Here is a 26170-nt window from a genome sequence, read left to right as displayed (position 1 = left end):
TTGAAGGAAAGTCACAGTCTCAAAGCACATTAACGATCTTGCGACAACCCACTCCACCACTGCTTCCCACGATCGGAACCACGAGCAGCTCGCAAGGCTGAAGCGTGGAATGCCAAGCACAAGGTACTATTAGGATACATTCCAGCGCCCTTCGGTAGCAGTCAACTACATTCCTCACACTCTGCCGTCATGGCACCTCTACCCGACTCCGTTTCCATCAAAAGCTACCTCACCACTCTCATCAAACGCACACCTGCACCTGTACCTGCCTCATCACCAAGCCTCTCCGCCTTCCATGACCTCTCCCCCAGAGCCGCAGCTCTCGCCGCGCGTGTACAAAACATCCTTCCAAGAGCTACACTCACTGACCCCGGCGCCGGCGTCACACCTCCTCAAAAGATACCCAACAAAGCGATCTTCGCACTCTTCGGCCTCATTGGGGTCGCATTCGTGTTGACCGGAATATGGTTCTTTTTCTGGGCTAAAAACGGCGGTTTCTACTTCCATCAAAATGACTGGGATGATTATAAGAGTACAGTTCTGAGGAGGAAGGGCCCCAATGGCACCACTCTATCAGGAGCAACGGCGACTACGGATCTTGGAGGAGGCAGTGTGGTGCATGGGGAGAAGAATGGGAGGTGGAGACGTCATAAGAGGGGAAAGGGCTCGAGATATAAGGATTTTGAGGATGAGGAGAGTACCTTGGCTGGATCCCAAGGAGGCTCCGCACTAGGGTCCGAAATGTCTGAAGCTAATCGCCATGCGAATGCCCATGGCAAGAAGAAGCATAAGAAGGGGAAGAGCAAGAAGTCGCGCTCTGTAGCCACCACCGAGCTTGAGTCCCGACTCTCTGATGAAGAGGTCGACCCACATGTTGACGATGCCATACGTGCGTATCGTCATGAAAAACCGGCGAGAGTAGGAGGTATCAACAAAGACCCCGACGGAAGTGCTTTCGATGGCTCCAATGCCGACAACTCCACCGCTGCCTCCGAGCTTCTCTCGAATAGGGAGCGCACTCCAACTAACACACCAACTAAAATCCGGAAGGAGAAAAAAGACAAGCACGCGACTGGCTCAAGCGGCATTCGAAAGGTCGTCAGCACATCGAATACCGGATCGTCCTCCTTCTGGAACCGTGGTTTAACCTCTAACAGGAAGACGCCCGATGAGGAGCAAGAACTCATCCGAGCTGAAGCGCGCAGACTACAAGAAAAAGGCCGTTCTGTCCGCAGAGACTTCAGCTTCCGAGCTGGCGATGACGCATTTTCTGCTGTCACCCCTTCTAGTGTCGCTCCCTCTACTGTTAGTGGCGAGGACGAAGAGAGACGAGCGAGGAGAGAAGCTAGGAGAGAGGCCCGAGAAGCTCGAAGGGCGAGCCAGAGCCCGAAGAAGCTGCCGGGAACCTACCAGGAAGGGAGTGTGATGGGAAGCGATATGAGCTCTGATATTGGCACGAAGACCTATCATCATCCGATCCCGGGACTCAGTAGCAGCAATGGGGGCAGTGACTATGCGGAGGAGAGACGAAAGAAGAGAAATGGTGGGTATAGGAGGGAGGTATAAGAGGGAGGCTCTTTAATAGTTTTTGTGATTCGAGCGAGTGGAGATTATGAGAGAAGGGAATACAGACGAAGATTGCTTTTAATGAGGCACACGAGATGATGGACGACTCGATGGGAATATCGCGTTGCTTGTGATTGTTGGTAGGAGTTAGGAACGATTACATATGTGTATGGATAGGGCAGGAAATGAACAAACTTTAGGAATGAAATTGTTGTTATCTATGCCCAGTGTTGACTACCTTAGTAAAGCATGGGAGGTCCCATGATCCCCCTATTCAAGACCCCATATCACGGGACATGGTATTTAGTTCATGACACGTGATGATGCCTGATTTTCCCTATGTTGTCACGTGAGGAAGTTGGCATATAAAGAAGCACAGGATTAAAAGGATCCAAAAGCTGTATCCATTCGCTACTACCTAGGTATCGACTATTGACTATCTATCTATCTGATCATATGCCATTCCATCCATCCATGCTGTCTGTCCACTGGGCTATCTTAGCATAGGTAGCTAAAGTAGCAGCCATCACAACCCGATGGAATTAAGAAAGTTATGTGTTCTCATTCCCTATCATCCATCCTATCATCCTATCATCCTCCAGTGATCATTTTTGATTTGGTTCCTATTCCCTCACCCCTTCCTTTCTCTTTTTCTGGATCAGAAATCTGCACAGGGAAAGCGTGGCGCTGCTCTCTGTACTGTATAGCTGGATCTCATGAGATAGGGTAGGGAGTGAGATAGGTAAGGTAGGTAGAGAATGCAAGCCAGATATTTCCCGATATACGCCATTCCGATGCCGCCTAAACAAAAACTGCCCTGCCCATTTCTCGACCCTCGCGCAATCGAGTAAGCTAAAGTTACATGCTGCCATTGCTAGCAAGTTGCGCATGTATCTTATGCCATTTCCCGTCTCTTTCGAAATAGAAAAATTCGAAATAAAAAAAAGGAAAGAAAAAAAAGGGAAAAAAAAAAGCTAATCCCAACCCGGATGGCAAAAAGGCGTATTCTTTGAGCAATTTGTGATTCCCCGGTGAAGAAAAGGAAAACGAAGACAGAAAGGTATCCAAGCTCGTAAATCATACAGTCATACATGTCGTATCGAAACAGATATTTCCTTCAGTCCTCTCCTTCAATCCAATCACCGATCTGTTTTTCGAACAGCCAGTGACAAATGAGACGAATTTGGACCGAGGTGTAGCAAACCGGGCGAGGACAATTCATGACAAGACAATGAGAACAAAACATCAAATCCAAAATTGTGCTTCTGCAGGGGTATCACCAACTATCAACTTTTCCGCTTTTTTTATCTTTCCCACCGTCATCAAGACGAAGAAAAGCTCCGCAAGTGGAAGAAGAGCAGAGAGTGAAGCCATCAAATGCTTCGCACACGTCCTTCCAGAATCGAACGCATAAAGAAATAAACGCTAAATCCACAGCCAAAATCACTCGCTTGCTTAAACAACTAAAAAAATGGGATATCCCTAAGGGTCGGATCCGCGGAGTAGCGGTCAGATGAAATTGCCCATGGGATATTGAGGGGAGGGCCGTGTATATGAGTGTCTCGATTGAGAGCTCCTCCTCGAATTTCCGGCAGGCCTATCAATCCTGCTGTACCGATCATCGATCCGTCGCGGATCAGTTCCATATTCCGAGCTCGACCATTCAGAGCCACCCTTGATGCTTCTCTGTCTCTTGATCTCAATCTCGCCGCCGTCATTACAATCAATCTGTGCTCCGCCGACTAGGACTCTAGCTTGGCCTGTTACCTTTATGGTAACATTTTCATCGTCAGGCGAGGAGACACTGCGAGTTGTGCGCGTAGTGGCAGACTTTCTGTACTCAGAATCGTCACGTGAGTCGGAGGACTTCGTGGAGCGGGAGGAGCCCTCCTGGTGTTGGTGTCGTTGGCGACGGAGCATATCAGCCGTCAAAGGAACAGTAGCTCCGCCCACATCTTCTTGATACGAAGCTGCCTGGGCGGCCTTGTCTTCCCACCCGCCTGTTTCGCTTGTTTCGCCTGAGGCAGCCGAGGCAGATTGTCCGTAGTAGCTTTGACGCCGACGACCACTGCTTGCGGGTTCGATGCGCTGGTCGCCGAAATCGTAGGACACCGAGTGGCGATTTACGCTGGGGCGGCGAAGGCGAGGTCCGTCTTCCTGGTACATGGCTGGGAGTTCAGGTGCCGCAGGTGTGTCAGGATGATATTCTCTTGATAGGCGTAGGATACCCGATGGTCTTGGTGGAGGTGGCATAGCCTCTAAGTCCCTCTCAGCTTTACTGCGAACGATGCTTCGGGAGGTTGGCTCCCGTATGCTTGCTCGTATTCTCCCGCTTGATCCCTCTGTTGCAGATGCATAGCCATCGTCTTGGTATTGTTGTTGAATAACTGTGTCACGAACACCGTATGCCGAGGTGGTTCGTTGGACCGGGTCGAGCCTTTCAAATCTTTTTGATAATGACCTGGTTGTGGTAGGCTGTGGTAGGGGTTGAGGTAGGTAGTGGTCTGCAGGGAAAACAGGGTATGACATGTAGGAGGATGGAGAGGGCGGAGGATATGATGGCGTGGGCGCTGGCAATGCTGGCGGTGGCTGCCAGTACGCCGAACTCGATAGCGGAGGGCCGGTGCCATAGCCAGCATTCGAATGTGCTGAATAATAGCTAGCAGGTCTGGGAGGGGGAGCCTGCGTCGAGTGGGTTGAGTGGGCTCGAGGACGAAAAGGGATAGGGTGCGCAACGATCGTCGACGCATTCTCTTTGGGCGCAGGAATTCCATAATACGACGCTTGGTCAATCTTCGCATTCGAGACCTTCGGTTTTGAAGCATACTTGTTCTCCTGGGAAGACGACGGCCTCCTCTGTTTAGTTGGCGACGACGCGCTGCTTCGTAGTCGCTCCACCCTGATCTCCCTCTGAGCCAGAGCTTCCTCATGTCTTGCACCCGGCATCATCTCCTCATATGGGTTCCCCGTACCCGAATCGTTCCTGGATTGCCTCTTCTTCTCTTTGTCATCACTCTTCCGGTGCGACACAGTCGGTTTCTCTTCCTTCCTCCTGGCACTACGCTTCGTGCCGCCAACGGGCCGTCCCTCTTCATCCACTTCGTAAACATAAGCCGCTCGAGGGGCTTTTTGGTCCGATGAACCCATGATTATTTCCGCGCGACAGGAGATGAATCTGACGTCGACAACGGAGCGCGATACCTGATCGCGGTGAAGGGTTGCGGGAGTGGAGCGGCGGGGAGAGAGTAGTGAAGGAGGGAGGTGGGATGGGCCGAGACGAAATTTATACTGTCGGGAGGGAAAAAGATGGGGATGCAGGCGTCTTGTTAGGCGAGCACCTTTATCGATAGGCACGGGATGCGCAGGCGTGACACGGGGCGAGCGCCAAGGACACGCCCTTTTCTTTCTATCAAAAGATTTTTTTTTTTGTTTCCCTCAGTCGGACCAATATGTCGTCTTGTTTTCTTCCTGATCGTGTTTGACAGAGCACGAAACACTCCTTGGGCCGACACAGCCTGGAAAATTCTTCGCCGGCTGATGAGCTAGGGGGTGCCAAAATGCTCGTTGCTGTGCTGGCCCTCGTCTTTCCTTGAGCCTAATGGTCGTACCGAGATATTGGGTAGCAATGCCCCTATGAAGAGAGTGGGGAAACGAACGCGGCGCCTTGTCTCATGGTTTGGATTCCGGGAGAAATGTCAGGGTCAGGACTGCTGGAGTGGCGATGTTGAAGAAAAGACGATGGAAGAAGAAGAGAGAGAGAGCGGCTGGAAGAGGTGTGTGTGTGTACGGGTATGGATGGGTATGGGTATGGGTTATGGGGACTATCTGGAGACTGGAGACTGGATGGGATGGGTCACGGTTAGGCAAGGGCAGCGGGAACAACAGCAACAGGCTGCACTGCGCTGCACCACCCATGGATGTCAATCTTCAGCATGACGAAGGACCAGGCAGTCACACGCCGAACAGCGTCTCGCAGCTCTGAGTGGTGGTGTGTGTGCGCGTGTGTGGTCGGTTGGAAATGCAGCAGATGCATCGGCAAGAACACCAGGTCATTCAGTTTGATGGGTGGGTGATGGGCGAGGGGCTCTTCGCACACACACACGCTCTCTTCTCTCTTCTCCCTTCTCCTTCAACTTCTCTTGGCTCTTCTCGTACAACCAGCGGGAAATTTCGTGCCTCGTGAATGGCTGCTCGAGTCTGACATTTCGTTCCTATCACCACCGTTGCTGGTTCAACGACGCCTTCTCGCCCATCCACTTCAACCCGCCCAATTGCTATGCATGAGAGACTAGGAGTCTGTTCCAATAAGAGCGCGTCCCCTGTCAATGGGTATCCTTGATACTATTCATATTCGTTGCTGTCGTAAGCAACGCTCTCGCATGCCCCCCTCCATCCGAACCCATTTATAATCCTGCAGATATATTCCATGTCTTTTGGCAATACTCTCCTCTCATGTCTCTCATCAACCTCTCGGAATCCATGGAGGACAGTCAGAGACAGCTGTTCCCCCCGTCTGCTTCAGGACCTACGAGTCTCAAGTCCATGGCTGGCGGACAGAGAACCACGACGAGGAATCAACAATGCAAGTCATCTAAATGATCTCCTCAGAACCATCAAGAGACCTGCACGTACGGCAATCCTGCCCTCGACGAGGAGGCTACTATCTGAATGATTATGCATTAGATGCACAGATATGCACGGAATCCTGCTTGTCCCCTCCTGCCCACCAAACCTTCTTTGCAAAGGCGCCTCAAAAGAGAAGAAGATCTTACCGATGCGGCCATTGTGATATGTGATGCCCGCTGCTGTCGCATCCCGCTCTTGGGATTCGATTTAGACTCGACTCTGGGGGGTGTGGTGGGGAGGGATGGATGACTCTTGAGGTGATTGGAAAGGTGTATTCCCTGTCTACTGTCTGCCTACCGAGTACTGTGCAGCATTGTGGTTGAATCCTTCCCGTCTTTATGGAGCAACGCTCCTCGCTGCCCCTGCCCCACCCCCATTGCTGTATTAGCACTGTTCTGTCTTACCGTATTTACCTATTGTAACCTCCGCATTTACACAAAGGCCCTCTCTCCCTGTGCCTGCCAAAAGGCAGCCAGAAATTCTTCACAAGGCTGAGCTTAGTCATTCAATCCCTCTTTCTACCTCCTATTTTGCCCATCTCGTCACCACGCGCAGTGCATGATCACCGCCGCCTTTCCAAGCCCGAATCGCGCACCCACGAGATCCCGAGAAGCAAGAAAACCATCAGTTCCGCGATAGATAGAGAAAATGCCCCGGGGACGGAGCACTTGGAGGATTGATTGATGAATGATCGTCGCAGTCCGCACACCCTCTCAATAAATAGGAAGAGAGCAAGACTCCACGACCTCCACCTTCACCGCTTTTTCGGCTCAGCGCCACCACACTCCTCTTCAGCAGAACTAATGGCGGGGCCCCTGTCGCCGAGTACAGTACAGCACGAATGTGAGCGGGCAGCCTTTCTAAACTTTCTTTCTTGCTCGAGAGCTGAGATACGCTGCTGGAGTGCGGAAGATGCGGTATGGGGAGGACGGCGGTCTTTCCGAGCGCTTCTTGATCTACGGTGTGTATCTCGATGTACTGCGGGAGAATATCCCACGCCTGGAACACTACTGTATACAATTTGGCCATCGTCTTTTCCGCGCCTGTACAGGATTTCGCTCGAAGAGAGGAATGTCATCTCGCGCGTCTTATCCTATCGATGTATCTCTCTCTTTCAAGAACTTACAATTGTCTGGGATCTGTGTTGTCAATCCGCTTTCAGTCAGGACTGTTCAATATTTCTACCAGGTGAAATCTTCGCTCTCAAGTAGCTGAGATACTTCTTGTCCTCTTCCGCTCTGTTCGCTGATGTACCCCAAAGGCTTGACCGCCGCTAGAACGCGCGGCAAGGAGAAAGAGTCTAGGCCAATCTCCCCGTTGTACATAAGGTTTCGGACATCATGATGGTGTGCTGAAGGTTTGGGGGCGGTGATATCACGTGGACATGCGGGCAAGTGTCGGTTCTTTCTCCCGTGGCTGAAATGACGGGTGGTTTGACAGAATACGAAGGCCGGAGGAGTGTGAGGATAAAGAGAAAGGTGCGAGGCTTGTAGTGGTTATGCCCGGATCTGAAATTTCCGCCTCAGCGTAACGAGATATCTGGTATCGCGATTCGTTAAAGCTTCCAACGCCTAGGCTTTGTAAGCTTGCAGGATGGACTGAACATGATTCATTGTGAAGTGGTCAGAGCCCCTGCCTAAGTAGTCATTGTAGCCCAAATATCGTGGTATATCCGTGTATTTGAGATGCTGGTTGCCGATGGGAATATATAGGCGCTACTAGCGCCACTTGAACTCAGATCCAAGCTTCTACCGGGTGTTGAATCTAGAAGAGATCCAAAGTAGTCATTAAGACTAGGAGCTAAAGTCGCACAGTGACCCCTAACGTTTCTTACCTGTGATTTGCGACGATTTGCAACGAGCTGGATATAGCATCTCTTCACGCTGGCCAGAGCCCTCTTCAAGGGGTATAGGGCATCTGAGGATCCCTCAAGATTTACGCCCCTGAGGGGCGCCTAGAAGAGAGGGCGAGGAAACGGTAGCAGAGTCGGTACACTAAGGAACGTTGGAGAGCGTGGCCTCGAGATCCCGGTTCCAAATTCATAGTCGCAGCCAAAGAAGTTAGGCAAGAGCACAACAGAACGGCTTGTACCGGCATTGAGTATTGCGTAGTTGAGGAATGCGGTGGTATTCGGGAATGGAGAGGAAGGTTCCGAAGAATGATTCAATGATAGCCTGAAATCTGGACTTCCGGGATTGAGATAGTGACGTAGTCGAAGCAGGCGCGTCGGGAGAAACCTAATTGGTAACTGGAGATCGTCACGTCGTCAAAGCACTCGGTGAAGACAATGTGTTGTTCTGCGAAAACAGACAATGGCACTTTCTGGTCCCAAGCAGGAGGAGAAACGTATAGGAATCCCTGACCTTGTCAAATATCCTCGCTCTGCCTTCTTGCGTTGGTCCACAAAAACTATGGATGTTGATTAATGCCGTGAGATTAAAAGACAATACCCGCCAAGGCCGGAGGATTGACCAATAGCTTTTGAGACAGTTGGCATGATGGGAGACGTTTTAAAAATAAAGACTCTACATATTCAGTAGTCTTCCAGGAATAGATATTGACAAATAAAGAAGAATAGGGCAAAAAAATCTAGTGTGCATTTCTCGGGAACTCTTCATATTCTCAAGCAAGGTCTCAACTACTCGGCAACAGGTGTAAATCTGCGACGCAAGCTCGGTGATCTGACAAATAGACTCCATCATCGAAACGGTTTGCCAGCACAGCATATGTATCAAACTTGATCCTGCTTTTCTTGCTGGCAAAGATGAAATCAATCCGACTGGGAGTTGGATCAACAAAACCGAACCCAGTGAAGGTCATCTCATTTCCGTAACGCCTTTCTTTGGGAACCATATCAGTAATGTCCACCATGGTTGACTCTGGTGCCGTCATGATCTCATACGCCTCGTCATCAGGGGGACTATTAAAATCTCCGGCCAGGAGAATTGCTGAAGGCTCAGCCTCCAGATCAAGAATTTTCAGGAGCATCCTTGCACTCTCCTTCCGAGATACAGCGCCTTGATCATCAAAGTGTGTAGTAGTGACAATGACTCTTTGTCCAGTTTGGAAGTGCTCAAAATGCCCAATGGTTGCAATCCTTGTGCTAGCAGCATCCCACCCCCTGGAAGGCACTCTCGGGGTTGGACTCAACCAACAAGTATCCCAGTTCTTCAGTTTCCAGACCGCAGGGCGGTAAAATATTGGCGAATATTCCCCTGCCAACTTCCCGTCATCCCGTCCAACGCCGATGTAGGCCCATGACGCATCGGGGGTGGCAGAACCATTCAAGGCATGCATGATATCCAGTAATTGAGAATGAAGGACTTCTTGGAGGCAGATAAAAGTTGCGGGATCATTCGAGTTAAAGACCAGCTCTGAGCAAAGGAGGGGGCAACGGACTGGCCATCTCTCTTCGCCCTTGAAGGGTGCATCTGTTGCGTAGCGGATGTTGTGAGTGAGGACACGGATTCGGAGGCCGTCCCCGGATTGCGCCTTGATGGGAGCCTCGTCACTTGACTGAGACTGGGACTGTTGAAGGATTTTCCTGAGAGTCATAATGTACGTGGGGGTCAGAGATAGTTCGGCTGCAATGTTGTTGGACTGAGGCAATAATCAGACTGACTATGAAGGATGGATGATGGATGATGGATGATAACCAGTCATCTCCGTAATACATCGTTCGTCGGATCTATCCGCACACGTGACCTCGGACAAAGCTTCCCGTTCCGCCAACCTCCAACCTCCAACCGACCACACCTGCACATCACCAACTCTTATCAGCCAGCCATCGCATCTAAATATCACCATCCCACCACACCCTCACACCCTCACATCCATGGTGCGGTGACTGTGACGGCGATAGGGTGTGTTATCCTCTCTGCGGGAGGAAGATCCGGGGTGTCGGCGAACCCAGCCAGTCACACTCTTGATGCGGCTGATGAGGCCAGACAGTCCTCTGGAAGTCATCCGGATAGGCTACCGCCTCAGCACTCCCCCATCACTCGCTCGTCAGCGGGAGGGCAGCAGCCCGCCTTTTTGAATGTCATTACGACTCTCGTCACGTTCAGCTCTATTTTCTCGTATGCATTTTCTCATCCTCTTCTCGTTCTGTCTCTTGTGCTCTAATTTCTCACTTGATCGTTTGTCGTGCCCGGTTTTCGCAAGTCCTGAAGGTGGGATGTCTTAAAATATGATTCATATTCGTCCACACCTGACGACTAGACGAGGCGCAAGAGCGCAAGGGTGCGAGGCAAAGAATGGCTGCAGCCTTTAGCAAGGCTACAGCGTGACTGCTATATAAGTAAACACGAATCCTTTCCTATACGCATCCACATTCCTGATCATTAGGCCTTACATTCCTCCATTGATCTTTCGTTTGCCAAGGTGCAGTTCACGTTCACTACAGATCAGCTCAATACTTAGGCCGGCCGCGAGCCGGACCGCTTATTCTCTCCCTTTTTACTCCAAAATTGAACTCGAGAGATACAACTACTGCGATGCCGTTCAACGAGCTCCAGCGCCGAGACTCTTGGCCTCCGATCATCGTACGCATCAACGTAGACGACGCAGATGACATAAGTGCGATCGATGAAGACCCATTCTCATACTTCCTCACATCTCCCGACGATCTCGAAGATGATGAAGACCTGGCAGCAGGCATAGAATCATCCACAAAACCAACTCCAGTACGAGAAATATCTCCTTCTACCATCCAACACTCGCCTCTCCCCCTCATCGATGATGATGAGGACGAGGATTTTGGCTTTGCCATGCCGCTCAGCTTGAAGGATTTCGCACTCCGACATACGAGTAACGGAAGAGAATCGCGCGCAACAAATAGGACCGATGATGGACTGAAAGGGCTCGGTATTACGATCCCACATTTGAGATCAAGCCGAGGAAGACCGGCAGTACGGCTGACACCTTTGCGAAACGGAAGGGGGAGGGGACAGACAAGAAGCCTTTCGGCAAGGCGACCGCATTCTTGGAGGGTTCCTAGTCCTGATTTGGGGAGTATAAAGGAGGAAAGGGAGAGCGACGAGGAGGGGAAGATTGAAGGTGAGAAGAAAGTAGGAGAAGGGTTTTCTACGAGCGCACCCACCCCTTCAAAGACTGAGAAGGCAGCGCCGAGTCCGACGCCGAAGAAGAGGGTCCATTGGGCTTTTTGAAAGAATTTGTTTCCTTTTGTCTTTACTATAGCATGAGCATTGCTGGAGTTCAGGGCGGACGGTTGGTAGGCGGTTGTCTGGTTTTTATCGGTACATCACATGACTGCATTTGCATCGCATTAGCTTTGATAGCATCAGACATAAGCATAATTCAATACATAAGTCTACATTTCTACCATATACACTGTTCCTTAATTCAAAGTTTGTGCCGCTCACTTCGAGCCTCTTCTGTGACATTAAAGGTAAAAATGCGACCAGTTTATCTTATTCGCCAACAGCAACCTAGGTATAACCAAACAGGTTCAGAACCCGCCCTCATAAATGTCTTCTAACAATCCTCTAAAGTCTACTCACCACCTCCCCCTCATTTTCTCTCCTCAAATACGCCTTCCAAACCTCCTCAATATCATTCTCATAAATCCAAGCAAGTTTATCCTCCCCAACAAAAGCATCGACTTTCATCTGCAACCTCTCCTCAAAAGTACGCCCCGCATGGGTCTCCTCCACAATCCTCTTCTGCTCATCTAGATACTCATACATTCTAAGATAATACGGGGAGCGAATCTCGTCGAAGATCTTGAGTGCTTCCGAGAGCGGTTTTCGGGCGGAGCGAGTATGTTCCAGAGCTCGAGCGAGGATCCAGCCGTCTTCGAGAGCGAATGCGGCACCGGAGCCAAATGCTCCTACGGGGTGTCAATAATCAACGGAATAGGCATGTTGGTTTGCTGCAGGGTTGGTGGGGGAAGGGGGATGTTACCGGATAGCGGATGGCTCGCATCTCCTATAAGCACGACTTTATCCCATGCAATCAAAGTCTTCAATCTAGGACCTGCAAACGCGGAGAATTCTTTCCAGTGCCCATCCGGAACACTAGCTAATGTTTCCCTGATTCTTGGATCATAATCCTATCGGATCCAAGAAATAAGCTTTAGCTTTCTACCCTGGAGAACTGAAGTTTTGGGGGGAATGAATGGGGCAAGAAACGAACCTGGAAGAACGATTCCACCCGTTCGTTCGTAACGGGTATACCCCAGCTAAATCGCTTTCCTGTTTCGGTCGCAGGATCAATCACGTTGCGCACTGAGATCTCAAACATTCGCTCCTCGGGACTCGTCTCTGAGGGGTAGTCGACAGGAGAAAGGTACACGTGGCCGCTGCGGCCGTACCACCATGTTGTAGGCTGGGGTATTTCTGGGATATGGGCGATTGACGATTGTGGTATGAGAACTCGCCAGATGGTTGTTCCTATTCGGAAAGTTGAGACTCGCTCTGCTTTTAGGGGAAGAGACTAGGAGGGAGGAGGACGTGCAAAGAAGACAGGGTACACACCAGTGAATTGTATTGTATGGCCTGGGAAAGTTTGCTCTCTGATTACCTGGCAATGTATTTAGTAAAGAAGTAGAAATACAGGCTGGGTTTATTAGAAACTAACAGAACGAATGCCATCCCCTCCCACAACTAGATCAGCGGTAGTCTCGGTTCCATCCTCGAAACGAAGGCGGACACCTTGATCTAGATTCTCTATAGAGACGAGGCGTTTCCGGAGCTGAATGATGCCTTTTGGAACTTTGGATAGAAGAGCAAATTGAAGTCTTGTTCTTCGAACTCTTTGTGGATAATACTTGTATGGAATGTGGCTGGGAGGGCCTCTGGTGGCTATTAATTCTCCGCTCAAACCATTACTATTCTCTGGTTAGGTTATCCTCCGCGCAGGTAAATACGATATAACAGGAATGAGGACTCAGAAAACTAGGAAGACCCAAAGTTCCAACTCCTGTGTGAGTCTCTTCAATTGAAGGGAGGCATAGACATGCCAGCCTCTAACTTTGTACAAAATCGGCCATTCTCGAGAACTTCTCGAATAAATATATCCCTCTCATCAATTGTCTAAATTAAACCACGGCTTTGAGTTTTAACAAGGGAGATATTAGCACAAACCGATGTAGAACCTGCTCCTTCACATGCCCCTTTACGTCTTGATCTGCCCCCAACAACTCGAGTACTTTCCAGCAATTAAGTCCAATTCGGATACCGGCACCAATTTCTCGCAGCTCGCGTGCTTGTTCAAAAAGAGTGACAGAGACATTTGGCAATGAAGAGAGAGCAATTGCGGCACCCAGCCCGCCGGGTCCACCACCAACGATGGCAACGCGGAGAGGAGGTAGATCTGTTGACATCTCGGCTGGATTTGTGACGGGAATAGTTTATTTAGTGGGGGGTCTTGGAACGAGTTATAGTTTATAACTTGTAACGTATGTGAAAGATGCGGAAGAACTGGATATACTGTATAGGCAGGAGCGGATGACGTGCTTTTTCCCGTCCAAGACGTGCTGCCGATAAGCAGTTGAGATGTTTCTTTGACAGACATCCTGGAAAGCAGTAAAAGTCCATAGATCCTTGATACTTGTATAATAACTGAAGCTCAAAAGTAGAGGCATATGAATGACTTCAGCGTTACCCTTCACTAGAGAAAGGAGACAGGACACTAAGGTAGAAGAGTGCTGACGTATCACATGACCTCGGTTAACCCCCCTATTGAAATCCGAGACATCTTCGACGCCTGCAAATCTGCACTCCGCCACCTGTGCTCACATCCTGGCTGCTAACATTCGGTGATTTTGGGGCAGATGGAGGGGCTCTATCAAATCCTTACCGTTAAGCGCCTTTCTTGGTTGAAATTGCCTACTGTTATCAAAGTGACCGCGGAGCGGGGTAATTTTTTGTTTCTTGGGCGTTCGTAAGCCACAGGCGAGGGGTTTAGCAAGGATTATCCCGAATTGGTCACGACTTGTGGAGGGCAAGCCATATGATCAGAGAATTTGGCTGCATATGTTAGATAGTAACTTCTGCACCTTGGAGGACTTAAAATATAGGAGCAGATCTCATGTCCCCGTAATTTATGGTGAGCCAGCAAGGGAACATCAGGCTTCCGATGAAGTATAAGTGAAATCAACAAAAGAAGGTAAACAGCGTACGAGGTCTGAACTATCAGATGAAGTTTGAAGGTCAAACGTGCAACAAAATATCTTCTAATGAAATAGGGACTTCGGTTCGAACGGTAAAGAGTTCAGCCCGTAGCAGAATTCAATATAGATGAATTTAGCATAAACTGGCTTCCTCCGAACCGCTATGGCAAATCCTGACATGCAACGAAACTCAGGATACCGAGTGAGGTGAAGACAATGCAAGTAAGGGCGCGTAATTGACCACTGCAGGAATAGAGGAAAGAACAGACTTGGAAGGAAATAAAGACAAGTGTCCCGTCAGTGCTCTCTTTGAAGTCAGCATCCAGCATTTGTCCTTTACTTACCAAGGTAAGTATATAGGACAGAGATAGAGGTTGCACTAAATGTGGAACGCTACTATCTGCTGTTTGACCATCTAAGGGATTTGTGGATCGTCATTCGGGTGCTTCGGACTTCGAATATCAAATTGCAGAATACAAGGAGAACTTGGTAGGAAAAGTATGTATAACCTTGGAGGCCCCGGATATTTCAGTTGTAACAGTTTGATGAGATGCTTGAAATTTGATTCATTTCACATCAAACTCAGTGCTTATGCCTAGCAGAAGCACTCACGAGTTTCTTCTTGATATGCTTAGGTATCTTTTCTTTTCTCTTCTCTCTTTTCTCCTCCTTTACCGCTTTCTTATGCTCCTGTTATCGATTAGCTCATCATTCAATCTCCAGTAACAGACCAAAAGAGGGTAATACCTTTTTAGCATCCTTGTCTTCAAATCTCTTCCCCCTTGGCGGTCCCTTCTCAAATCGACTCTCATCATCTGCCTCACTCTCTTCCTCACTCTCTGTCCCACTTCCTAAACTCACACCGCCAGTCTCCTCTCCATCTGCCTCGTTCCCAGAACTCATCGGCACCTTGTCCGCTAGTAGATTCTTATACACTAGATCATCTCTTTGGCCTTGTCCTACTTTTATTGCGTCACGCTCAAAATCGTAAACTTGTTCTAAAGTTTGCGGTATGTATTGCTTGCGGAATACTGCGTTCTCGACTTCCTGTTCGGCAGCCGCTTCCTCGCCTTCCTTCTCTGCTGGCCTTTCGAGGTATAACTTCTCCAGTGATTGGGAGAGCTCGGGTTCTGATACCGGTGTGTCGTACGAGGTGATGAATCCGAATATCGCCTGCTCGGAAAGAACATCTACATTCTTCCTCCTAAAGAAATCTGACACATTTTTGATATCCATCCTTAAAAATTCTAGTGAACGAGGATGGTCATGCTCAACACTCTGGGAAACATCAATGATGAATAGTTTCTTCTGGTGGTACAGAATGTTGTATTCACTCAGATCTGCATGTACGAGCCTGCATGTCTGATACATGCGTTTCATGAGCCCGAGAAGTTGTAGGTAGAGCACGCGCCATTGCTCATCGACATCTTCGCCCTGAAGTTCGACATCTCGCAGGCGTGGTGCAGCCCAGCCCTTTTTGTCTCCTAGAAATCCCATGACGAGGACGTGGAGACGCAGGTACACGGGTTCCGGGCATGGGATGCCCGCCAGATAGAGTCGTTTCAGGTTTCGAAATTCCTTCTCCGCCCATACTTTCACCATGGCCCGATTATTGCCCTTGTTATAGCCTGATCGGAAACGGTGTTCGCCGGTGACATACCGGTCACGGTCTTTGAAGACGAGGATGCTTGTCTTGTAGACTTTGATGGCGCGGTGGATGGGTAGAGGGTCAGGATTATTGTCGTCTGGTGCTGGTATTGAGAGAGCGCCGTAAACGTTGGCTTCTTTTCCAGTACTCAGGCAGCCGTTTACCTCAGAAACTATGCCTCTGTTTATCATCTGGAGCAGGAGCATGCGTGTTCGTGGATCGAGGACCTGCTCGCTGGTCGCGCGATCGGATTTGTCTTTCCCATGGCTTTTGTCCTTTTCCACCGGGCCATCTAGTCGTATCTTCGCGGCATGTTTTGCGAGACTCGTAATCTGGTCATCGACACTCGCTCTAGTGTTGGCAGCTGGCTTTTGAGGATTTATTCGAGGGGCTGTGGCATTCTGATCGTTGAGTTTGCGTTGGCGGTTGTAGGATTTTGTGAGGTCGCCAGCTGATCCATCATATTCTATATCTTCAAAGTATTCCTCATCCTCTTCTTCGAAAAGATCGTCATACGTTTCGTCTTCGTTGTCCGCCGCGTATTCAGTATTTTCACCGGAAGTTGGGGTTTGTGGCGGGGCATCTTGAAATGGTGCGGGGTTTTGGTACCCTTGGTTAGGTATGTAGGTATGCGTTGGAACCTGTCCTGCTGCCGGGGCCGCGATATGTATTGGTGTTGACTGCTCAGCCATATTGTAGATTTCGAATATTCTACAGTCGATCTTTGTTTCAAGGAGATTTAAAGGCTCTTCAAGGTGGTCGAAAATAAATATGGCGGCAAAATCTCAAGGCGGTGTATAGTTGTCGCTAAAGATTTCAGCTGATATGAGAATCGCGACCCGAAAGCAGTCGCGTCTAACTTCAACTCCAACGCGTTTTCGAGGACGTGATCTTCGATAGTTCGTGATAAACTACTGGGATTCACAGTGCGACCTGAGAACATTTATGATACTTTATTGTGACGCTTATTTGCCATTTTAAGGCGTTCTGAAGCAGCGGCAAAGGTCTTCTACTGCCCTGTAGGGGCAGCTGGTCGCAAAGATGTATATCAAACAGATCATCATCCAAGGTTTCAAGAGGTGCGAACTTTGCGTTTGTCGTGTGGTTCATGGCTAATTCATAACTAGTTATAAGGAACAAACGGTCATAGAACCATTCTCTCCCAAAACCAATGTAATTGTTGGTCGCAACGGTTCAGGAAAGAGTAACTTCTTCGCCGCTATTCGATTCGTACTCAGCGATGCATACTCCCAGATGGGTCGTGAGGAGCGACAAGCCCTTTTGCACGAAGGTTCGGGTTCTGCGGTGATGTCTGCGTACGTCGAGATCATCTTCGACAACAGTGATGATAGATTTCCGACTGGAAAGGACGAGCTCATTCTGCGACGCACAATTGGTCTGAAGAAAGACGAATACTCTCTCGATCGCAAGAATGCGACCAAGACAGATGTTATGAACCTACTCGAGTCTGCTGGTTTCTCTCGGTCGAACCCATACTACATTGTACCACAGGGTCGTGTCACCGCTTTGACAAACATGAAGGATTCTGAAAGACTTACTCTGCTGAAGGAGGTTGCTGGCACTCAAGTCTATGAGGCACGGCGCACTGAATCATTGAAGATCATGACCGAGACCAACAACAAGCGGGCCAAGATTGACGAACTACTCGAATATATCAAGGAACGTCTAAGCGAACTGGAGGAAGAAAAGGAAGAATTACGGGGATACCAAGAGAAGGACAAGGAACGTCGGTGTCTTGAATACGCTTTCTATCACCGTGAACAAGTTGCACTTTCCAATGCACTTGACGAAATTGAAGAGTTGCGTCTAGGAGGCGCTGAAGATACGGATCAGAATCAAATAGCATTCATGGAGGGCGAACGCACGATCACCGAACTGGACTTGGAAATCAAGCAACTCCGACGAGATGTGGATCTTCTCAAACTCGAGCGGCGCCAAATGGACGAGGAGAGACGCGACGCGGCAAAGAAACGGGCTAAGGTCGAATTAGAGGTCAAAACCCTTACAGACGGTCTCTCAGCTTCAGAGCAGGCACGTAGCCAGCACCAACAAGAGCTCAGAGCCGTCAAGGAAGACATTGCGAATAAGGAGGCAGAGCTCGCCAAGATCCTCCCCGAGTACAACAAGCGGAAAGAAAAGGAAGCTGAAGTAAAACAAGCTCTTGATAATGCCGAAGCCGGGAGGAGAAGACTTTATGAAAAGCAAGGCCGAAGTGCGCAATTCAAGACCAAGGCAGAGCGAGATAAGTGGCTGAGAAATGAGATCAATGAGCTGAATACTACTCTGGGAGAGCAGAAAGCAAACCGTATCAATGCCAATGAAGAGGTTGCAGCTGTACAGTCTGAAATCCAAAGCCTCGAAGGTGAAATTGCTGGTCTACGGAAGCGATTTGAAGGTTGGGGCGGAAGTAGGCAAGCTCTGTCGGACGAGGTCTCAACTGCCAAAGATGCTCTAGAGAAGTTGTCCGATGAAAGAAAAGTCCTTCGGAGAGAGGATGATAAGCTCGAGTCTGTCATCGGAAATGCACGCCAGGAGTGGGAACGCGCAGAGAGAGAGCTGTCCCACACCATGGACGGTGCCACATCTCGAGGTCTTAATACGATTAGACGTCTCAAACGCGAGCACAACATGACGGGAGCATATGGAACTTTGGCAGAACTTCTTGATGTCCCTGAAGAATATCGAATTGCCGTCGAACAGACTGCTGGAAACAGCCTTTTCCACTACGTCGTCGACGATGCAGACACTGCAACCAAGCTGGCCGATGCCCTATATAAGCAGAAAGGTGGAAGAGTCACATTCATGCCTCTTAGCCAGCTTAGACCAAAGCCAGTAAAACTACCGAAGGCTGCCGATGCTCAATCATTGATGGAGAAAATCAAGTTCGACAAGAAATACGAGAAAGCCTTTGCTCAAGTCTTTGGTAAGACCATCGTCTGCCCTACTCTTGCCGTCGCTAGTCAGTATGCTAGGAGCCACGGCTGCAATGCTATCACTCCTGACGGCGATACATCGAATAAGAAAGGAGCAATGACCGGTGGTTATATTGACCCTCGAAGGTCACGCCTGGATGCCGTGCGGGCAGTGAACAAATGGCGAGATGAATATGAGTCGTTACGAGAAAGGGCGCTTGAAATCAGGCAGGAAGTTGAACGCAAAGACCAGGAAATTACAGCTGCGATGGGGGAGCTTCAGAAGCTTGAACAGAAACTACGACAGTGGGATGATGGCTTTGACCCCTTGAAGAGAGAGCTGAGAGTCAAGAGTGCACACCTTGAAAAGCAGAAAGATCAGCTGGAGGCGAATCTCAAGCGGCGGGACGTGGTTGAGAATCTGATCAAGGATTACGGAGACAGCATCGCTGGGTTTGAAGCAGAGATATCGTCTGAGTTTAAGAAGGCATTAACCGCGAACGAAGAACACCAGCTCGAACAGCTCAACAGCATAGTCCAGGAATCTCAGAAGCAATGGAACGAACTTAGCAAGAGTCGACGAGAGCTTGAAAGTCGCAAGCAATTGCTAGAGGCTGATTTGCGGGAGAATCTCCGGTTGAAGCTGGATAGCCTGAACAGCGAGGTTATCGATACTACCGCATCTAGCAGTTCTGGAAACCTCAAGGAAGCTCAACGGGAACTCAAGAAGGTTATGAAAGCTGCAACAGCTATTGAGGATAGACTCCGCGAAAGCGAAACCCAGATTGAAGAGGCTGAAACGAAAATCTCCAATCTTGTGAAAGAGAAGTCACATCGAGAGGAGCAGCAACAGGAGCTTGCTAGGGACATCGAGAAGCGTCAAAAGAAGATGGAAAAGAGCATCCAAAAGAAGGCCTTACTGCAACAGTCAGCCGCGGAATGTGCTAAAAACATCCGGGATTTGGGTGTTCTTCCAGAAGAAGCTTTCGAGAGATTCGCAAATACCGATTCAAACAAGGTATGTTAAAATTCTTATAAAAGATGATGTTGACTGACCCAATTCTAGATCCAAGCGCGTCTCAAGAAGGTGTCCGAAGCCCTTAAAAAATATAAGCACGTGAACAAGAAAGCCTTCGAACAGTACAACAACTTCACCTCCCAACGTGATTCTCTTACCAAACGTCGCAAGGAACTTGACGATTCCCAAGCCTCAATCCAGGAACTTGTCGAAGTTCTTGACCAACGCAAAGATGAAGCTATCGAACGGACCTTCAAGCAAGTCTCCAAGGAATTCGCTTCAATCTTTGAGCGTCTCGTGCCGGCTGGCCGCGGCCGTCTGGTTATCCAGCGCAAGACCGACCAGCGCGCACGTGAGGATGAGGATTCAGATGACGAACCGAGAGAAAGTGTGGAGAATTATACCGGTGTGGGGATCAGTGTCAGTTTTAATAGTAAACATGATGAGCAGCAGCGGATTCAGCAGTTGTCTGGTGGTCAGAAGAGTGAGTTCTCCTTGTCCTTCTTTAAATTCCTCTTCGTTCTGTTCAACGTACTCATGTGAGAATCAAGGTCTCTGCGCACTAGCTCTTGTCTTTGCGATCCAACAATGTGATCCCGCGCCCTTCTACCTCTTTGACGAAATTGATGCAAACCTCGACGCGCAGTACCGTACTGCAGTTGCACAAATGCTTGAGGATATTTCCAACCAACAAAACGGCGACGGCGAAGGAGGAGGTATGAGTGGGCAATTCATCTGCACGACATTCAGGCCGGAAATGTTGCTTGTTGCAGATAAATGTTATGGTGTTACCTTCCATAACAAGACGAGCGGCATTGATGCTGTAAGTCGGGAAGAGGCGTTGCGATTCGTCGAGGGAGAGGCACCTAAGTAAGTTCTTGCCTCGGGGACCCGGGGAGGAGGGAGCTAGGGTTGATGATAGTCACCGAACCTGAATGATTGAAATGCGGGAGTTAAGGATGAATGTCTTGCTTTTGGCTTGCGGATGTGTAATGTTCTGCGCTCGTATTCCCCCTATTGGTGTAATAGGAACTGTACTGCTAGCTTGACAACCCTGAAAAAGATTTCAGCTCAATGTTCCTGTCTACGTGAGCGACCAAGATGGTATGTAAATATCATTGTATTGAGATACATGCTACCTAAAATTCTGACGGTGGATTATGATTCAAGAGGTTGCGTGTGACTGAGTGCATTTGTGGAAAGAGAATCGTCAAGAAAAGGAGAACCGCCAGGAAAAGGAGAATCGCCAGGAAAAGGAGAATCGCCAGGGAAAGGCGAATCGTCAGGTAAAGGAGAATAAATGAATCAGGTGGAACAAAGCATCATCCATCAGTTCAACGGGCCTTGCATCTTATAGAGGACAACCTCAACTGTCACTTCTTTCTCAGCCAACCACTGAACCTGTGTCTCACTCTTCTCCAGACCGCAGACGAATGGTTGTGCTTCTTCACAAACATCATCCCTCGCGGCTCGAAGTGCCGGGACAATTTCATTCTCATGTTGATTGAAATAATCTAGCCTTGGCTCTTTTGGCTTCAAGTATTTGCAAAGGTGGTTGTAAGCTGCGTGGTTTGCCAATTCAACGTCCGGGTATTGCTGTTGAGGAAGTATAATACTATTGGTATGTGTGCTCCAAGTTTGAGATTCCTCGTTGAAAGTGTCTTTGATGGTTTCAAAGCGGATCAGCCAAGAGCTTTCAGAGAATCGTGGTTTGAGTGCCGATAGGTCGAAACTATCGAGTTCGGAGGAGGGTTTAATCTCTGATTTTACCCAAATAGTAGTTTTATTATGATCATCATACACAATGAGACCTCGGAATAATTGGCCCTCGTCCTCTTCAGTGGTTGATTTGGGATTGTGCGGTGAAGAACAGTATTCTTTGGTTCTCTCCTTGGCAAAGGTATTCGCTTCAGAACGATCAAGGAAGCTTTGAATGTCTTCCGTGGCTTGATCTGTATCGTTGACTATCTGTAATTTCTTAACAGTGTAAACTCGCACCATCCGGGTTTCAACTATGTTGTCTTGACTACCTTGAGTGTTGGAGGAATTTGCTTGATCTCGCATGTCAGGAACCTGATGCTGAGAAGGACCAGTATCGGCATGTACCCCAATGCTTTCTGGCGCATCTGCCAATGGACCATCAATCTGTGTGGAAAAACCATTTGGATTCAATGCTCCAGAATGTCCAGATTGGTTTTGCTCAGCGAGCTTAGCATGGCCACCAACTACCTTTTCATCCTCATCACTTTCATCACTCTCTTCAGATACCTTCTGCTTATGAGAAGTCTTTGCGGCCAAGAGAGATTCCAGGGTTGGGTCGTCATCGGGATCTTCTTCTGACTCTTCAGAGTCAGATTGGAAAGGGTTGACAGTACGTTTAGCTGCGGTCTGAGCAAAGCGAGATCCACGGGCACTAGCTCTACCCAGAGCCATCATTGCCTCTCGCATATCTGCCAAGCTCTGGTCTCTTGCTCTCTGATCTGGATCAACATCATCATCTGTTGAGTCTATAAGGCTCTTAGATTGCGTAGAGATCTGTTCAGATTGCGTAGGACTTCCCGTGTGGGTTTGTGGCGAAGTCTGGAGCTGTGATTGCGGTGATGGATCTATAGTCCCGGAGTTTAGGTCCACATCTTGCTTGGCTTTCTTCTTTTGGTAATTATCCTGTTTGTCATATTAGCAAAACCTCACACATTTAATATCACAAAGACGGATGCATACCTCACGCTTCTTCATATATGCGTCAAGACGCTTGTCCATCTCATCCGGACTGATAGTGTAACCACCTTCTTTAGCTTCTTTAAGCAGCCTTTGTCGGTGATTATTACGGGCCTTCTCGGTCGCTCTCTTTCTCCGCTCTTCATGTCGTTGTTCAACTCTCTTTTTCTTCGCATCATGCTGCTGATTTTCTATGCTTTCACGTTCTTCATGAGAGATTATTTTGACTTCCGTCGAAGGTTTGTTTGGTGGTTTCTGTAGTAGAGAAAGGATAGACAATGCAGACCTTTCGGGTGGGACCTCACTGCTAAGTTCGGTGCCTTTAGTGGTTGCTTCTTCGGTACTTTTGGCAGTTATTGCTGGGGATAGAGACCGCAGAGTAGGTGAAGTATGTGGATTTGCTTTCGCAAGAACCGTTGGTTTCTCTTTTTCTTTTGAAGTTGATCGAGCTTTCTTATAAGCTTTATCTACCTTAGACGTCGGCCTCGCGATGTCTGCCCTTTTTGCCGAAGGCGCCTCGGAGAGAGGCCTTGACCCGAATCGAGCCCCCAGTCTGGCTTGCAGTTTTTCGTCTCTCTTTTTCTCTGCGTCAGATCTTCTTTGAGATTCAAATTTGTCCCGTTCTTCTTGGAAACTACTTCGGTAGTTTGACTTATTAGCGAAGATTTCTGCGGCACTTCTCGGTCCAGCAGGATTGGGCTCCCTCTTCTCTTCAACGTTATAGGTCAATTCCTGGACTTGATTGGTTTTTTCAGTGCTGCCATTGAAGTCAGTTAGTTCTGTATAGCTTGCTTCATTGGCAGGTTGTTGACTGACCTTCCATTAGTCTCTGGGATAAACAATGAATCCTCATCCTCATCCTCAACCGTTTTCTGAAGAGTATCTGCAGGCTTCTTGTTTTGGCTTGGAAACATTGTAGCAGGCTTGAGAGAAGAAGCTTGCATCTTTGCAAGGTCTCTCCTGGATTGTATCTCAGCGAGCTCTCTAGCCTCTGCCTGTATTAAGGTCATCTTCTGTTTCTCTCGTTCTCTTTCTTCCCTTTCAGCGATTTCTTTTTGACGAGAGGCCTCTATTTGATCTTGTGCCTTTTTCCTTTTTTCTTCCTTTATAGATTCCTCAATCTCTTCTTGCTTTTTTCTCTCTGCCTCACGTTTGAGTCTCTTTCGCTCCTCTTCTTGCTCTTTCTCACGGCGCGCATTTTCAGCAGCTTCTTTCTGCAAACGCTTCTTTTCAAGCTCCGCGGCTTTTCCCATTTCCTCCTTAATTAACCGCTCTTTCTCCCGTTCCTCGCGCTTACGTTGAGCTTCAGCACGGTCCAACGCTGCCTTTTTCTCTTTCTCTTCTGAACTGTCACCAATGACTTCCCCAAATATGATGTGATCAAGCCCATCTAGCTCCTTCCTGATTATTATTTCAGCAGCACGCCTTTGCCTGTCTTGTACTGGGTCGGTTTGAGGCCTTGGGGTTGCCCTTTTTTTCATAGATGCCAAACGATCCTTCATAGGAACAGACTTCTTGATAGGTATATTGGCAGAGGTGTGAGGGGATGAGCCCGTGTATATTCCTGAGGCAGGGCCATAGCCAAGAGGTGGTTTCTTGCGGTGCATTAGAGGAGTTGAGACCTGCCATTTTGGACGGTCGTTGTAAGAACTAATGCTTGGATAAAGTTTCCCAACATTGTACCGACTGTAATCAACTTTGTTTTTCTGACGACTGTCACCTTGCCGTGTTCTTTTGAATAACTGCATTGGAGTGTTATCCCTTTCGTGGTCCTCCATAACAGTGTGTTCTGAGTTATGAAGTGGTCGATATTTTTGTGACGACCGAGGAGTTGGAGTGGCTTGGCTTTGGTATCGTAAATTTCGACTGGGAAGAGTTGGAGGAGCCATACTTTGTCTTTCCGACGCCTGATGGATAGAGACCTGTCCATCTAGATTCCTATTCCAAGCCCTAGAACCTATTGGGGTGCTTGTAGATTTTTCACTGAGATCAAGTGGAGTGTCTGATTTGCGAGGGGCTGCATAGTAACGTCCCTCGATCTGAGGTTCTAAAAGCTTTCTTTGCATGTGCATTCTTTGATATGAAGGCACTCTTTGGCTCCCGAGTCTTTGACTGAAAGGAGTATGCGGCGCCACAGTTTCAAACTCTGGGGTCAGAGAGCGACGCGAAGTATTCTCCTGACCATGAACAATGTGGCCATGTTCTCTTATGTTGAAAGAGTTATGGATTGATTCATCTTCGTTTGCATCGGCCCAAACTGGACTTCTAGCTGGAGGGTCCATCGAATTTCGAGAGTACGAATCTCTATTCGAGGTGGAATGTCGGATCAGGCCATCTCTCATATCGCCATGCTCCCATTCAAGCTCTGGAGACATTATATTTGTATGCCTCAAGTTTTGGCGGTTGGGAGTGGGGAAATGATCGTCTGATGCACTAGACATTCGGATTCTTCTGTGCTTATTAGGCGCGGCTCTCTCAGTCAGGTCTTGATTTCTTAAACTCTGATGTGGTGTGTGGGGGGGCATTTGTCGATTCTGAAAATATGTTTCATAACTTGGAGAATAACACGGCGAATTTCCGCGATCAAGCCTTTGTCTCTCTACTGCTTGTGCCAAAAGAGGTGAGATGTGAAAATTTTTATCGTTTGGGTAAGAGTGTCGGAAGGGTGAAGACGTATAATAGGACTGAGCTGCATTGACCGTCTGCTTGCTTGGCTGGTGTTGTTCGTAGTGCGATAATCCAAGACCAACGTTATGTGAGCTCCCTCTCTCCTCCATATTGTATCTGTTATCCTGTGGCTCTGTATAGCCATATAGATCAGATGTCCTACTGCTATCGGAGTCTGGTTCTGATGGATACGTCGTATGAAGCAAATGCGAACCGCGGGGCCTTTTGTGAGGACCGTCATCCATGTCTGCAATTTTTCTACCTCTCTTATTCGAAACATAAACCGGCTGCTGTTGAATATTCTCTCCTAGTTGCGAGGTCTCGGAACCTATTATCGGCTCATCATGATGGCGCTTAGTTTGCGAAGAGATAGCGAAATAAGTTTCGTTATGCCTATCTGAACTCGGTGAGGAGGTATGATGTGGAGTCCTGTGCCATTGGCCATCTCCTCGGCCGATCGCGTTGTCAGGATGATACATCCTGTAAAAAAGAGGCTATAGATCTATATCTTGACTGCAGATCTAGCTGTGTTTTATCATGAACGAATATTTATTCATGTCGGATTCGCCAAGGCTGTTTTTCGAAGGTATAGGAGTCAGCCCGAGATCGTCCTGACAGTCTAATCAGGCCTGGGAGAGGATACGTGATGAAGTTCGTGATAGTTCTGTTGACGAAGATGAGAATATGTCTGCGACTGCGATAGCTTCGTTGGGTTCGTTGGATTCGTTGGCCTTGTTGACGAAAATGAGAAAGATGCCTGCGATAGTTCCGTTAACGAAATCAAGACGTCTACATTGTTTTTGCTAAAGAAAGGGTTTGTGACAGCTACTAGAAAGTCTTTGTGATAGTCTCGCCGAGGA

General features: G+C 48.6%; 7 protein-coding genes across 7 annotated transcripts; 2 read left to right on the top strand and 5 right to left on the bottom strand.

The window, feature by feature from the left end:
- The first annotated feature begins 712 nt into the window (after positions 1 to 712).
- M430DRAFT_36714 (hypothetical protein) lies at positions 713 to 1725 on the top strand. Its single transcript, XM_024866984.1, has one exon. The coding sequence runs from the start codon at positions 742 to 744 to the stop codon at positions 1564 to 1566; it is 825 nt and encodes a 274-aa protein (XP_024718637.1). The 5' UTR covers positions 713 to 741; the 3' UTR covers positions 1567 to 1725.
- Positions 1726 to 3075: 1350 nt separating this feature from the next.
- Positions 3076 to 4713, bottom strand: M430DRAFT_21711 (hypothetical protein; the record flags this gene model as incomplete). Its single annotated transcript, XM_024864555.1, has 1 exon — positions 3076 to 4713. The coding sequence occupies one exon, from the start codon at positions 4711 to 4713 to the stop codon at positions 3076 to 3078; it is 1638 nt and encodes a 545-aa protein (XP_024718636.1).
- A 4056-nt stretch (positions 4714 to 8769) lies between these two features.
- M430DRAFT_36710 (hypothetical protein) lies at positions 8770 to 9820 on the bottom strand. Its single transcript, XM_024866983.1, has one exon. It carries the CDS (start codon positions 9745 to 9747, stop codon positions 8827 to 8829), a length of 921 nt encoding a protein of 306 aa, XP_024718635.1. The 5' UTR covers positions 9748 to 9820; the 3' UTR covers positions 8770 to 8826.
- Positions 9821 to 10497: 677 nt separating this feature from the next.
- On the top strand, positions 10498 to 11536 carry M430DRAFT_36709 (hypothetical protein). The gene has a single exon (XM_024866982.1). It carries the CDS (start codon positions 10689 to 10691, stop codon positions 11358 to 11360), a length of 672 nt encoding a protein of 223 aa, XP_024718634.1. The 5' UTR covers positions 10498 to 10688; the 3' UTR covers positions 11361 to 11536.
- Positions 11537 to 11543: 7 nt separating this feature from the next.
- On the bottom strand, positions 11544 to 13597 carry M430DRAFT_145036 (hypothetical protein). The gene is made up of 6 exons (XM_024862925.1): positions 13299 to 13597; positions 12793 to 13042; positions 12690 to 12735; positions 12349 to 12605; positions 12118 to 12265; positions 11544 to 12043 (listed from the first exon to the last, which is right to left on the bottom strand). Exons 1-6 carry the CDS (start codon positions 13535 to 13537, stop codon positions 11700 to 11702), a joined length of 1284 nt encoding a protein of 427 aa, XP_024718633.1. The 5' UTR covers positions 13538 to 13597; the 3' UTR covers positions 11544 to 11699.
- A 1251-nt stretch (positions 13598 to 14848) lies between these two features.
- M430DRAFT_126332 (hypothetical protein) lies at positions 14849 to 16708 on the bottom strand. The gene is made up of 2 exons (XM_024861982.1): positions 15074 to 16708; positions 14849 to 15016 (listed from the first exon to the last, which is right to left on the bottom strand). Exons 1-2 carry the CDS (start codon positions 16664 to 16666, stop codon positions 14909 to 14911), a joined length of 1701 nt encoding a protein of 566 aa, XP_024718632.1. The 5' UTR covers positions 16667 to 16708; the 3' UTR covers positions 14849 to 14908.
- Positions 16709 to 21254: 4546 nt separating this feature from the next.
- On the bottom strand, positions 21255 to 25789 carry M430DRAFT_30289 (hypothetical protein; the record flags this gene model as incomplete). The annotated part of the gene is made up of 3 exons (XM_024865940.1): positions 21255 to 22589; positions 22647 to 23400; positions 23460 to 25789. The coding sequence occupies 3 exons, from the start codon at positions 25787 to 25789 to the stop codon at positions 21255 to 21257; spliced, it is 4419 nt and encodes a 1472-aa protein (XP_024718631.1).
- Positions 25790 to 26170: the final 381 nt, after the last annotated feature.

This window comes from Amorphotheca resinae (genome assembly GCF_003019875.1).
Source record: "Amorphotheca resinae ATCC 22711 unplaced genomic scaffold M430scaffold_10, whole genome shotgun sequence".
NCBI lineage: Eukaryota > Fungi > Ascomycota > Leotiomycetes > Helotiales > Amorphothecaceae > Amorphotheca > Amorphotheca resinae.
Note: the sequence above shows the minus strand (reverse complement) of the source record. Positions and strands in the feature narration are given on the sequence as shown.